The 14,305-nt window shown below is 33.3% G+C and overlaps 1 protein-coding gene across 1 annotated transcript in view; it reads right to left on the bottom strand.

Moving 5' to 3' along the window:
• The window catches only part of STMN2 (stathmin 2), a 69,794-nt gene that overhangs the window by 28,711 nt on the left and 26,778 nt on the right, over positions 1–14,305 (bottom strand). Inside the window, exons 2-3 of the mRNA XM_074278947.1 lie at positions 6,776–6,871; positions 388–560 (exon numbers count right to left, since the gene is read on the bottom strand). Coding sequence (XP_074135048.1) covers positions 388–560; positions 6,776–6,871 — 269 coding nt within the window. The remainder of the gene's footprint in view (positions 1–387; positions 561–6,775; positions 6,872–14,305) is intronic.

The following is a 14,305-nucleotide window of genomic DNA, read 5'->3' as shown; positions in this document are numbered from 1 at the left end:
CCTTTCCTCTTCCTATCTCATTTGTCCTAGGTACAGTAACTGATAGTTATAACTCTATTAAAAATAAATTCATGTTGTCAAGAATAATTATGAAGATAGAGATTTCAAGATTGTCCAATGATCACTGTTGCAGTGATTTTGAATGCTATAATTTAGGGGGAAAACCAACTACAATAGAATAAAATAATACTTTTTACAGTGAGAAAAGTTGCCATTTAAGATCTGGGGCTCACTAGTCCAGGGCATTGTCATTTACCCTAGTTACTCTTGAGAAGATTAGTTGAAGTTCTCCATAATTAATTGCAGTAGGAGTTAGTGGAATGTATGAAGGAAGATAATGAGTGATAAAAAGGAAATCTAAAAAGGAAGAGAATTTTTAAAAGCTACCTTTCTTCTTTCCTCCGCAGCTTCCAGCTTCTTCTGGATTTCCTCCAGAGATACATCTTTCTTTTTTGGAGAGGCTAAAGTTCGTGGAGCTTCTGACACTGGAGATGGTGGCTTTAGGATCAGCTCAAAGGCCTGGCCAGAGGCTCGTTTGTTAATCTGCTTCACTTCCATATCTGAGAAATGAAGGGTAAAAAATTCTGAGTTTGTGCAGCAGGAAGAAGAAGATAATTTTGATGATTATGATGACAATAATGATAATTCACATTTATCTAGCACTTCAGAGTTCACAAAGTTTATATTTTAAAAATAATCTGATTTCCAATGAGCAATTGAAGACATTTGAATTTGAGTTGGAAGAGAGAGGGCCTAAGATTTTCTGTGTGATACTCTAGAAATATAAATTCACACTCTTGGTATAATTCTGAATGTATTTGATCAAGATAAATATTTATGGCTTTTGAAAAAGATGACAATATTTAAGGGGAATAGGGTAATAGAAGGCCTACTTAAAAGAAAGTCCTGTCCTTATATCACATTTAATTTTATTTGCCTCTAGAATAAATATGAGTCACATCATGAATTTGAAGTAGCATAAATTTGCTTTTTGGTAATTGTCATGACTGCAGACATCTTAAGGCTACTTTTTAAGTAAAGTGAATTAGGCATCCTGATAAGCAGAAGCTGGGAATTATAAGCACATTTATTGGAACCAGAGAGCAAACGAACCTCAGATTCCTTATCTTATTTTGCTTTTTTAATATCTTTCCTTATTTGTAAAATGAAGATTAAAAATAACAATACAACCTACTTCATAGGGTTGTTATGAGGATCAGTTGAGATCATTTTCCTCACTATCTGTATACATTAGTCACTCCTTGATAATTTAGGACTATGGAATCATAGGGAGATGGACAGGGCTTTAAAAGTCACCTAGTATAATCTCTTCATTTTTGCAGATGAAGTACCAGAGACTGTTTTAGAAGCTCAATGCTTGGGGCACTGAGAGGTTAGTTGCCTAGAGTTACAGGAGGAATAAGTATCTGAAGCAGGACTTAAGCCATAGGCTTTTTTGATTCTAATTAGGATAAAAAAATTACTTCTGTCACATCTCTAAGAGGTGATAATTCAATTTCTGATTAAATACTTCTAGAAGCTCATTTATTTATGAGATAATTCATTACTTTTTTGTAAGTTATACTTTATATTAATCCTAAACAAATCACATTGCCTCTCTTCTTTATATACTGTACAAAATATGGAATTATATTTGGATGTTATAGTTTATATTATATTGGAATTTTGGATGGGATTTGTGATTTCACTAGGATAGGGAGTGTATTCTCTGTATGCATATTCCCTCTGCTAATGCCCTCATTCCTCTGTACTGCGACTCAGAATCTTGGAAGTTTTCCTGGAGCACAAAGAATTTAAGTGACTTGCCCACTATCATATACCACATATGTGTCAGGGCCAGGATATAAAAATTAGGATTATACTCTTCCTATTTGTTATGTAGGATGTGATTTATGATTTTTATGACATTATATATTATTTTATCTCTATACTTGCATATCTACATTAAAAACAATACAATTGTAATATTGAGGGCCCAATTAACACTTCTCTTGGTAAAGCACTGCCAAAGGCCTATATGGTGCTCTTACAAATGAATGGACCACTTGAGGAAATTTGGTGAAACAGACATTTTCTCCCTCTTTTTGTTTATTCTTATTTGGGAAAAATAAATTGAAGGAGGTTCACAACTCAAATTTCAAATCTGCATAGCACCAAGTGAAGATCGGGGTGGAAAACATGAGCTACATATATATTATCTTCCAGAGTCTTCACAGGCCATTGAGTTCAACTACTACTTATACCAGAACTACTTCTATGATATACATAAGAAGTGATGATCCAGTCTTTCTTTGAAGACAAGTAAAGGAGGGGGAATCTACTACTTATTGTTTATTTGCTGATTGGTTTATTCATAAATTTTTCTATCATCTATCTATATTCCTGTTTATTAATTTAATCACATATTTATTTGGATATATTATCTTTTGAAGAAGTTTGTTCTACCTTTTTTTTTTTTTTGGATAGTTCCAATCTTTCCTCGGATCTAGGATCTCAAAAGTCACTGAGCCAAATTCCTTTGCAATACGAGAATCTCACTATTTCTCTAAGAAATGGTAATTCAGCATCTTATTTAATATTTCTTAGGACAAGGAACTCACTCCTTTAAGCATAAATTCATTCCTTTTTGGGAAGTTCTATCTCATATTTACTCCAAATATAGTTCCTTGAAACTTCTATTTGATTTTAGTTCTGTTTTCTAAGGCAAGATAGACTTCTGTCTGCTACCTTTTTTCACATGATAATCCCTCAAATATTTGAGGACAGCTATTATGTCTACTAGAAAGCTTTTCTCTTTTCAGTGCCAAACATCTTCATTGCTCAAGCACATGAAATGGTTTCTATTCTCTCTTGATTTCCCTCCTCTGAATCTCCTTTGGTTTGTCACAGTCTGCTTTTAAAAGATAATGACCAGAATCCTACCCTACACTCAATTATTTCTGACTAGGATAAATTACAAAACCTCTATTGCCTTTCATCTAGCTGCTACAAATCTATAAAGGCTTCTTGAGACTGAATTAACCCTCTTATCACACAGTTATATATCTTGTGACTATTTTCATATGACTTGCTATGAAACTGTGTTTGTCTAATTTTAAATTTATATTAATAAACTTATGTAAATACAAACCTTTACATGTTTTACTGCTCTATTTCACAGTGTTGATTTTAGTCCATTATTCTAGCTTATATGAATGGGATATTTGCCCTAAATTATTTGTATCTGTGACTACATAGGTCTGACTTTAATGAAATAACCTATGATTCATACTAAATACTTTAGCAGCTGGTATTCTAGTAATTGGTCATTAACACTTTGACAGAATGATGATCTATTATCTTCATAATGATGGCTAGGAGATAGTGTGTAATATTTAATGACAAATGTCTTCTAGATTTCCAATGAAAAATTAAATTACATAATTTTATTAGATTTTTAGTGTTGAGTTGATTTGATCATATCCTAATTCTTTGAAAATTGGAAATCTATGTATAGTAACTTTCAATCAACAAGAATTTAAGTAGCTATTATGTGCCAACCTTTTGAGGCAGATAATACCATAATCCCTATTTTACAGTTGGGGAAACTGAAGCAGATAGAGTTTAAATGACTTGCCCAGGATTGCAAAACTGGTAAGTGTCTGAGGCCAGATTTGAAGTCAGACCTTCCTGACTTTAGGTCCAGTACACAATACACTTTGCTACATAGCAAGCTACCTTGCCTAGCAGCTGTTAGGGATGATAGATGTTAGGGAGATACAAATTTGTATCCCAAATAAAAAGAGTAAAATAATACCTACTCTAAATGAGACCAAATTCTAATGAGTGAGACAACTATAAGTAATATATGCAATATACATATACATTGAATAAAACAACTCTATACAAAAGTAGTTCCACACAAAGTAGTTTGGGAGAGAAGGCATTCATACTGTGTATGTGTATGCTTTTGTGTGTGGGGTGTATGTGTGTATGTGTGAATGTGTGTGACTTTTATCAGGAAAAGCTTCAAGCAGAAAATAATGTTTTAACTGTGTTTTAAAGGGAGGGACTCTAAGATAGAGATAAGGAGAAATGCATTGAGATGATAGTTTATCAGGACAGTCTCTTATGATGCTAATATGTAATATGTCCCAAAACTATTAGTGCAGTTTAAAGTTTGAACTGAATTTAGTTTTAAGTTTTAAGCTTAAAACTGCACTAAAACTTTTTGGACAGTATAGACATATGTGTACACAAGCATGTGTATATAATATTTATCTGTAAGTTAATGAGTGTCATTTTATACGTACATGTTATATGTATTTTAGTTAATTGATACTTAAAACAGGGAAAAATTAGTAAAAACTTCATGTATTATGGGAATTAGTTACGTTAATCTTTCATAAGAATAGAAAAGTCCTTATTCAAATGCAATTCCTTTTCTATGAATCATATAAATTTACATGTTGCTATAAATTGTTTCTATTATTTTAGATCCTGAGATCTTTTCTTCTCAATATTGTATTCATTTCCTATCCTTTATACTCCATACTTAGCAGTGTCTGCTAATATCATTATTTGCTTTACAATGATTCAAAAGAGGTTTTCATTAGAGGCTAGTAAGTATTCCTATTTAAAAGATGAATATTCTCCTTAAGCAGTCCCACTGAATGGGCTTCCTCTATAAGGGGTCATAACACTTTTAGAAACAAGTATTATTTACTAACATCCAATGAGGATCAAAATTTGGAATAATGCTTAAAGTAAAGGTCTGTTTTTAGATCCCTAGCCTGTTCCAGCAGTTGTTACTGAATTAAAGCATCTGCTAATTACCCTATGAATGGTGCCAGTTCTAATATGTGTATGTGTGAAAAATTAATTTTCAGTTTTTGGAAGGACTTTTCTTAAACTGTAAACTTAATATGCAACAATAGATCATGTGCCATATATAACATCCTTGATATCAAGGATATCAAATATTAAGAGGCAACATGGTCAAATATAGTAAAAAATATGACTTTTATGAATAACATTTCCTCCCTAAAATTAAGAAAATATTATCCTTTTTATTATGTAGGGTAATGTTAATTATGAGGGATAGTAAGGATTCAAGACCCTTTTGAAAAAATGGTTTTCACTGAAAAATTAATCTGTCCCTGTTTGCACATACATTACAAATTTACACACACACACACACACACACACACACACACACACATACATGAGAATCAGATTGTACTTGATATAATATTTGATGAAAGAGGAGAAATTGCTGTGGAGATGGAGTTGGGGAGGTAATATGGTAGAGTGGGAAGGTTTAGAATTTGAGTCAGAAGGGTTTTTCCCCAGGATCTATTATTGTGTCTTTCACATAGTAGGTGTTTATTAAATGTTTGTTGAATGAATAAGTGAAACTCAAATTCTTGTCCTAGTTCTGTCACAATCTTGAAGTTAGGGTATTGAGGAAGTTTTATCTCCTCTCTGGACTTCCTTTCCTCATTTGTAAAATGAGGGGGGTTAAGTGAAATGATTTCTCAGATCCATTCCAGCTTTAAAATTCTAGTTCAAAATAATGATTTGAAATAGATGCGTGCTCTTGACATAGATGTTATTTCTAGACAAAACAGTTAGCACTTACCATGAATGCCCTGCCATTGAAAGAGCTCTTAATAGGATGACAAATAAAATGAGAGATGAAGAAAAAATTCCTTGATCCCAATATTCAGCTTTAAAAACAAGGGAGAGTGGTAATATAGGATGTGGACCTCTTTACACTCCCTTAAGACCTCTATATCTGGGACTAGTTCAAACAGTCTGAATGGATTGATTATTTTGATTTTGATGACTGAATTGGATAAATTATTACATTAATAATTAGTGAATTAAAACTCATTGGGGAATTGGGGTGATTAGACTTGCCCAACTCTCTTTATCTGGGTAACCTTCTAGATCAATGACCCTTTTGTCAATCTGCTTCTTAGAATAATGATTTTAAACTTAAAAAATAAAATATTTAGAATTATAAAGGAAGCAATTGTATTGAAATAAAGATGTACTTTTTCCCACCCAAATTTATAGACCTTCATTTCCCTGGAAATATCTATGGACTAACTCTATTCTAAATGAAACTAATTTTCTTGTAGGTTTTTATTTGACACTAATAAGCAAAAATATATTTAAGTGTATTTTTCAAAGCCTAAATAATTTTTACTGAGGATTTTCCTGTGAATTTGCAGTGAAAAGCCTGTTCTTAAAAATGGGGAGCCATTAAAGAGACACACAGAGAGAAAGAGACAGAAACCCACAGACAGAGACAGAAAAAGACAGAGACAGAGGCAGAGAGAGACTAACAGACAGAGAGAAAAAGAGCCAGATATTCAGAAACAAGGAAATATAGATAATGGGATCAGATAGATATACATATGTGCAAACAAACATATAGATAGAGAAATAGACAAATAGATATACATTATAAACACTTATAATACTGTTCTTGAGGGATTATTGTGGTTAACCTAGCTGGAGCAGATGCTAATAACAATGCAGCTCTGATTCTGATGAGGCTTTAATGTGTTATTATTAGGACCAAACACGAACTGTGACAAGCAATAGACAATCAATAAGTGCTAATAGCCAGAAACAGCAAGTCAATTGTGAGATCTATAGAGTATTGATTTAATTATTGTTGGAACTGGGACAGAGAAATGAATAATTTCCCAGCCTTCCCAATGATCTAAGAAGCTAAGTGATTTATTTTCATCATGTTACTCACCATCATATGTATAGATGTTAATGTTGCGAGGTTCAGGATAAAAACAAGAGCAGATCAGTGACAGCATGGACAGCTCCTTCATTTTTTCCTTGTAAGCTGAAATTAAAAAAAATTATGTGAGTAAATTTTTATTTTTAAATTTCCCTCTGTCTTTAAGTAATTTTCAGGTAGCCAGTCAGTCAACAAACAAGCAGTTTTTAAGTACCTTCTATATGCTATACATTGTGATAAGTATTACTGGAGAGACAAAGAAAGGGGAAAAAAATCAAATCAGCTCTTTCAAGGAGCTCACAGTCTAATAGGTAGAAGCATATAAACAATTATGTATACACAAGATATCTACAATATAAATTGAGAGCAATCTTAGTGGGAAGGCACCAGAATTAAGGGGGACCAGGAAAGGCTTCTTATAGATGGTAATATTGTGGTTGAGACTTGAAAAAAGTCAGGAGGCAGAGATGAGGAGAGAGAACATACTAGGCAGGGGGGAAAGCCAAAGAAAATGCTCAGATTAGGGAGATGGATTATTCTAAGAAAGAATTGGAAAGTATGTGCTGGGGCGAATGGGGGGGTGGTAAGAAGTCTGGAAAGTGACGATATATTGAGTCCAAGTGTCTCTTTTAATACATTTTGTGAGTGTCTAACTACAACAAACTGTTTTACCTAGGGGGGGCTATGTATAGGCCCTCATAAAGCAGAAGGCTATACCTACATTCCTTTTATTAATTTATTCAATTAAAAATGGTTCCAGTTTTATCAATAGATTGTGTCTTGAGGACATGAACTATATTTGTTTTGTATTACCTGTGCCTATCCAGCATGGTGCCTTGCATATTTTAGGTGTTTAATGAAAGCTTGTATTTTTGAGTTGACTCAAGTAGATTTAAGCAGCAGTAGCCATTTGCCCGTTTATTCAAAGTGGGTAATAATTTGTATCCGTAGGATAAATAAGGACAAATAATCAGTATAATTAAAAAGAATAAATAATCAATAGGATAAATAAATTAAATAAGGATGAATGAAAAAGGTGTTACAAAGAATAAAGGGGGCAGGTACTGGAGGATACTGATAATAAGAGAAGGTATATCTATATCTATATATATATATAGGATTAAACTATTGAAGCTATTTTATATATAGTTTAATATATATCTATATAATATATATAGTTGCAATAGTTTAATATATATATGATAGTATTTTGTGTATGTGTATATATATATATTTAAAACATCTGCAATAGTTTAAGCCTAAAGGGATCAGGACTGGATTGAGGGAATGAGAATAGCAGCAAGAAGAAAGGGAAAGAAAGGTATGGGTGTAACACATCAAGAAAACAAAAAACAAAAAACAAAAAACAAAACAAAAACTTGGGACTAGCTGCATATGGGGCCAAGAAAGAGGAAAAAGTGAACGATTGCTTCAGGATTTCACACTGAGACAGTGAGCTGCCACACTAACTCAGAAGAGGGAGAAAGCACTGTGGGCTGAGGTAGTTATAGTTATGAAAGACATCCCTGGAGAAATGGGACATGAGATGGGTCTTGTATAGGATTCAGATAATCAGGCTTAGAGGTGGGAAAACATGCATAAGTAATAAAATCTTAAAAAAAACATTTTAAAGAAAAATGCAAAGCCTAAGAAAACAAAGCAATATGGTCTGTGGTAAGAAATGATGGTGCTAATAAAGCATAACTATCTAAAATGCAATTGTAAGTATTGAGTGAATGGTAATTCTCCTTATAGGCTTAGGTTAATCATAGTTTTCAACATATCCCAGGGTAAAGTGGGGCCATGAGTTTTCTTGCAACTTCTGGGAGGTGATAAGTAATTTCATATAATCTTTTCCACAGTTGGTTGCACTTGATATTAGCTATTAATGTTTGAGAATAAATTTCTTACCCCAGTGAATTAATTTCAAATTCAGCCCACATGAAGAATATTGATTCTAGAGCAGCATCTACTTAGCCAAATGACATAGGAATGCTAATTGTTTGCCTCCATTCTTCCAAATGGTTATCATTAACCATGCCCATTTTATCATGGCTTTCAAACAGATGTTCATTGTTTAACCATTGTGTTGGAACAAAAAAGTAATGCATTATTGATTTTAATAATAAAGAAACTGTATCTTACATGTTCTAGCTCTAAAGCCAGTGATTCTAAGATGTATTTTTTTCCTCCTGATGGCTTTTACAAATTATATTTTGATAGATATTATAAGGAAATTGTTGTCCTATCCATTGGCCCAGACCCAGAGATGGATGGAAGGGGTATAAAGATAAAAAGCTGCAGATTAAAGATGGGAAGAAAACATGACGGGCAGGAAGTGAGATGGGGGTGAAGCTTTGATGAATTTTTAGTTTATTTGTCTTTATCCTTTTGCTAATGAAATTTACATAATTTTACTTGATATGACTAGAAAAACCTCAGATCAGAACTGCTTATGCTAAGGCAATTATCTGAAGAATTTAGGACAAGAAAAATCTTTTGCCTAAGTTGGGGATTTTAAGAATAAGCATGTTTTGGTCTGAGTGATTCTTTGTAATTGTATTCATTATTCTGTGTACAAATGCAGCCTTTAATCAGTCTCTCTCTCTCTTTCTCTCTGTCCTTTATCAATACTTCACAAATTTTATTCTAAGAGCTTTAATTTATAGCTTATTTGTTGAAATGAAAAGTTAAAACAAGGACACAAAACAGTTGATTACTAATTTTGTGCTGAAAGCAATATTTCCATAATACTAAAGATGTCTTCTCTCTTTTTTCCTCTCTTTTTCTTCTTTTTCTATCTCTATATTTGTCTCTATTTCTCTTAACGGAGGAAGTATTTGTGGAAAAAAGGTAAGCGCATTTTGCCTATGATATATATGTATGAATATGAAGTATTGAAATTATAATCAGCTGTAGTTAATTGAGTCATGGGGATAGATGAAAAAGCCCAAGATAATAATATTATATTATTACATATTGATATAAATTGAGCAGCTAAGTAGTGCAGTGGAACGTGGAGTCAGATCTGAGTTAAAATACAACCTTAGATACTGTGTGACCCTGGCCAAGTCACTCAACCTTGTTTGCCTCATCTGTAATATGGGCTACAGAAGTAAGTGGCAAAGTCTTCTAGTATCCTTGACAAAAAAAATCCCAAAATGAATTCACAAAGTTGGACACAACAAAAATTTCTGAACAATAAAAAATAAAAGTAATAGTAATAATAGCTAGCATTTATATAATACTTTAAATTTTTCAAAGAACTTTACAAATATTCTCTCTTTTGATTCTCACCCAATGCTGAGATGTAAGTGCTATTATTGTTCCCATTTTATAGATTAGGTAACTGGGACTGATAGGTTAAGTGATTCATCCAGGGTTATACAGTTATTAAGTTTTTGAGGCTTGATTTAAATTCAGGTTAAACTACATTTACACACCAAAGTGGAGCATTGAGAATTGGGATGATTAAACATTAATTCAGAATCAATCCTCACCATAAAAAAAAATGTTAAAGACAATAGAACTAAATATTTTAATGGAAGTATTTGGATGATTTCTTCAATTATCCATTTAATTTGGCTTATGTAAATGCAATCATAGATATGGCTTTTTACTCTGACTGTCTATAATTCTCTCTGTATATAACATATATATTACACATATACTACATATATGCATGTATGCATATGAGATTTCTATAATTCTATATGTACAGATTTTATTATTCCCTGAGTTACCCAAGATAATACTGCAAGAAAAGGGGGATGTTGGTACTTGGTCCTACCTTTTCTAATGCCATTGTTCTTACTACATGAGTATGAAATGGATAGGTAGTGTGGCTCAGTGGAGAGAGCATTGGTCTTATAAACTAAAATCCTGCCTCAGACACATAATGGCTGTGTGACCCTGGATAAATCACTTAATCTGTCCCTGCCTCAGACTTCTTATCTGCAAGAAAGGGACTAGTAAAATTGGCTAATCCTTATTACACCAGGTTATGTTGGCAAAACAAATGAGGTAAAAGTATGCAAAATGCTTTGCAAACCTTAAAATGTTATATGAGATGCTCCCACAAACTTAGAGCAGTTAATAAGTTTAAAGTACTCTGTATAAATGGACACTCTGTATAAATGTCAACTACTGTTATTATTCAGTAGCTTTTTAGTTTCATATTTATTGGGTTATAGAAATGTCAATGTTCCCTGAATGGGAAATGTTATTTCTTTTATGGTTGTCCAGTTATTTTGAGTCTAATACATAGCAAATGATATCATCTCTGTTTACTCATATGTGAAAAGTCAAGAAGAAATATTCTAGAAAATTCCAAATTTCAGAATTTACAGTGGGATTATAGCCAGTCAGATAAAAAGTGAGGTACTATTCATGTAAATTGTGGGGGGAAGGTGGATCTGGGTTAGAGAAACCCTAAAAATTTCAAACCCCTCTGACCTCTAGGAGGAGTCCCACCCTCCTGTTCATAGGGGAGACTCCCAGATGATAATCTCCTCCTATAATTCAATTGGAGATCTTGGCCTGGGGCATAATCACCACCCTTTATTGAGTTGAAAATAAGTCCCTTAAATTCATTTAGAGATTGGTGCCTAGCACCAGGCCACAAAAACACAATATATTCAAAAGCTGAACCCCCCCAAACCTTTGCAAAAAAATCCTAATAGGATTGCCACAAGCCTCGCCTTTCAGGATTGTGACTGCCAGGGGATCCCATTGCTGTCAGGGGATCTCTCAACCCTCATTTCTCACACCATGATTTCCTCAAAAGGGAACAAAATATGGTTTAAAAAGTCCCGAGACCTGAGTTTGACCTCCCAATTCTAACATTCACTAGCAATGGAATCTCTAGGCAGTTAAGAGTACTTAATACATTTAAGTACTTAAATAAGAGTACCTTATTTTAAAATTAGGATTAATCATAGTCATATCACCTATTTATAGAGTAGTTGTAAAGAAAGAACTTAGTCAATCTGAAAGCATTATATAAAGGGGAGCTCTCCTTATATCTCAAAAATCTTGGCTACCTTAATAATAAACTGATTTGATTGATTGATGGTATATTGCCTTATGTTTCTGCCACTGACTCTAAAAAGAGTACAGAATGTCACTTAGCTGTCAGTCTACAAATTGGAATCTATGTGTTCCCTTCCTCTCTTTCCCCTTCTTTTACCTGAGGCCCTTCTAGTAATGAGTTTTCTTGATAAATTCTAGTTATTGAGCTCGAATCCAATTTTGCTTGTTTTCTTTGGAAAGACCTCTGGGGATAAACTCAAAGCATAAAGAATAGGATTAGACAAAAGGGACAATGCAAGTCACAATGGGCTTGCCTTATTTTGGGTTACAGTAACTCTATTTATATTGACCTCCTAAGAGATTTCATTGACAAAAGCACTTTTGTTGAGTTCTGGAGGTAAACAATGATTTACATTGTAAGGCTTTTTACAAAAGAAATTTTGTTTCACATAGTCATTTCTAGAAACAGAGCACTTCAGAGATTGCAGCACAAACCCTGAGGTATATATAAATATACACACCCAAATATCAGTCATGAGATATACATATTAATTAATTAAGCTATATACACTCTATTTCTCTATTTTAATCCTTAGACTAGCTTTTTTGTAATCTTAAGATTTGTTATTGATAATTTAACCTGATTTAATCTTTTGATAGAAGAATATTGTGGGTGGTCAATAGAAAGAAAAGATGCGCTCTATTTCCATCTTAGGTCTCAGACTTAAAGTAATAATAGTAACAATAATAAATAAAAATAAACTAGCATTTGTATGGTGATCTGAGGCTTGAAAAGAACTTTAACAAATGTTGTTTCATTTGATCATAACAACCACAGGAGGTAAATGCTATTATCATCCCCATTTTTCAGTTAATAGGCAGAGAGAAGTTAAATGACTTAACTAGAGTAATTCTATTAGTGAGTATCTGAGGTAGTATTTAAAAGAATTTCTGATCCCAGGTCCAGTATTCTATCCCCCAAGATACATAACTGCCTCTAGATGAGATTATTGAGAAGAGGCAATTAGAAATTTTGGGGCCCAGAGTCAGGAACATTGGCCTTTGATATTATTTGTACACCTTTGGGTAGGTCATTTAATCTGTTTTCTCATATGTACCATAAAAATAATAATATCAACCACTTCACAGAGTCATTGTGAGTTTCAAATGAAATAATGAAAACTTTTAGCACAATGCCGCCTGTAGTAGGTACTTAAATAATGATATTCCCTTCTCCCTCCAAGGTCAACTCTTTCATCTCCATACAAATAATATATGCTTTGATAAGCCACAAGTAACTGCAATTTCCTTCTTAAAAGCTTGATCAGAGTAGGCCCTGGTAATTTTAAATATTAAAAAAAATTTCCTGCCCATTATGGATTTTAACTTGAGATTGTATACTTTTTTGGGAGATTGGGCAGGGGATGACTATGATGTAAGAAACTTATCATTTAAGCAAAAAAAAAAAAATCATCTAATTTTAATGAACTATTTAAATATCATAGATAGTCGCTGTTATAGCTGGCCTTGTGCCAGTTGTCTCTGGTCTGTATGATGTAATGGTACATTTTGAGTATGAAAATGTATTCATTTTATATTCAGTTTCACCCCCCACTCCCAGTAAGAATTATGGCTCCCAAAGTACAATTTTTCCAGGCTATTTCTGAAGGATTAATATTTAACTAATGTAAGCATTGTACCTTTCATGTGGGGACAGATAGCAAATCAAATAAAGGGACATTTTAAAAGGTCAAAATGGAGCAACCCATCACTGGTTTTACGGAAACATATGAGGCACTAAAATTCTAATTCTCTTTTCTTGGCATAGAAAATGTGACCAGAAAAATTAATTGGGTGACATGAATCAGTTCTTGTGATCAAAATCATAATGAGAATAGTAAATTGTACCAAGCTGGGACCAAACCTTGCCTTGATCCCCATTTAAAATTACCATTCATTTTAATCAATGTCCTACTCTAAGATGTGGAATGCTATCCATTTTTTTTCCTGATAAAGGAAAATTGGCTGCTTTTGGGGATGCCTTGCTAGACTATTGTTTATAGAAATGATAGAAACACAGTCTGTTTACAGTCAATGTTTTGTCACTCAGCCTAATTCTCCTGTGGGCTCAGGGAATCATTTTTTTGTCTTGCTCTGGCATTCAGGGGTGGTCAGATGGCTGACTGACAGCATCAGACTTAGATATGGTTAGGCTGTCCAGTCTCTTATACTATTCATAAATATGTTCAGACTGGAATGATTGGTCCCCAAACCAATAGTTTCAATGTGGTTGCAAAGACAAAAAAGTGTGAGTGGAAGAAGTGTTAGATTTTGTAATCAAAACCCTTTGGGCTTCTGATTACTGTTGTGATCCTTACTGCCCATGTGGTCATGGGTAGAGAGAGCTTGATGGTGTAGTGGATAAAGTACTGGGTCTACAGTCAAGAAGACCTGAATTTAAATCAATCACTTACAGCTATGTGATCTTGAGGAGGTCACTTCCTTTCG

Source organism: Sminthopsis crassicaudata, chromosome 1 (assembly GCF_048593235.1).
Source record: "Sminthopsis crassicaudata isolate SCR6 chromosome 1, ASM4859323v1, whole genome shotgun sequence".
NCBI lineage: Eukaryota > Metazoa > Chordata > Mammalia > Dasyuromorphia > Dasyuridae > Sminthopsis > Sminthopsis crassicaudata.
Note: the sequence above shows the minus strand (reverse complement) of the source record. Positions and strands in the feature narration are given on the sequence as shown.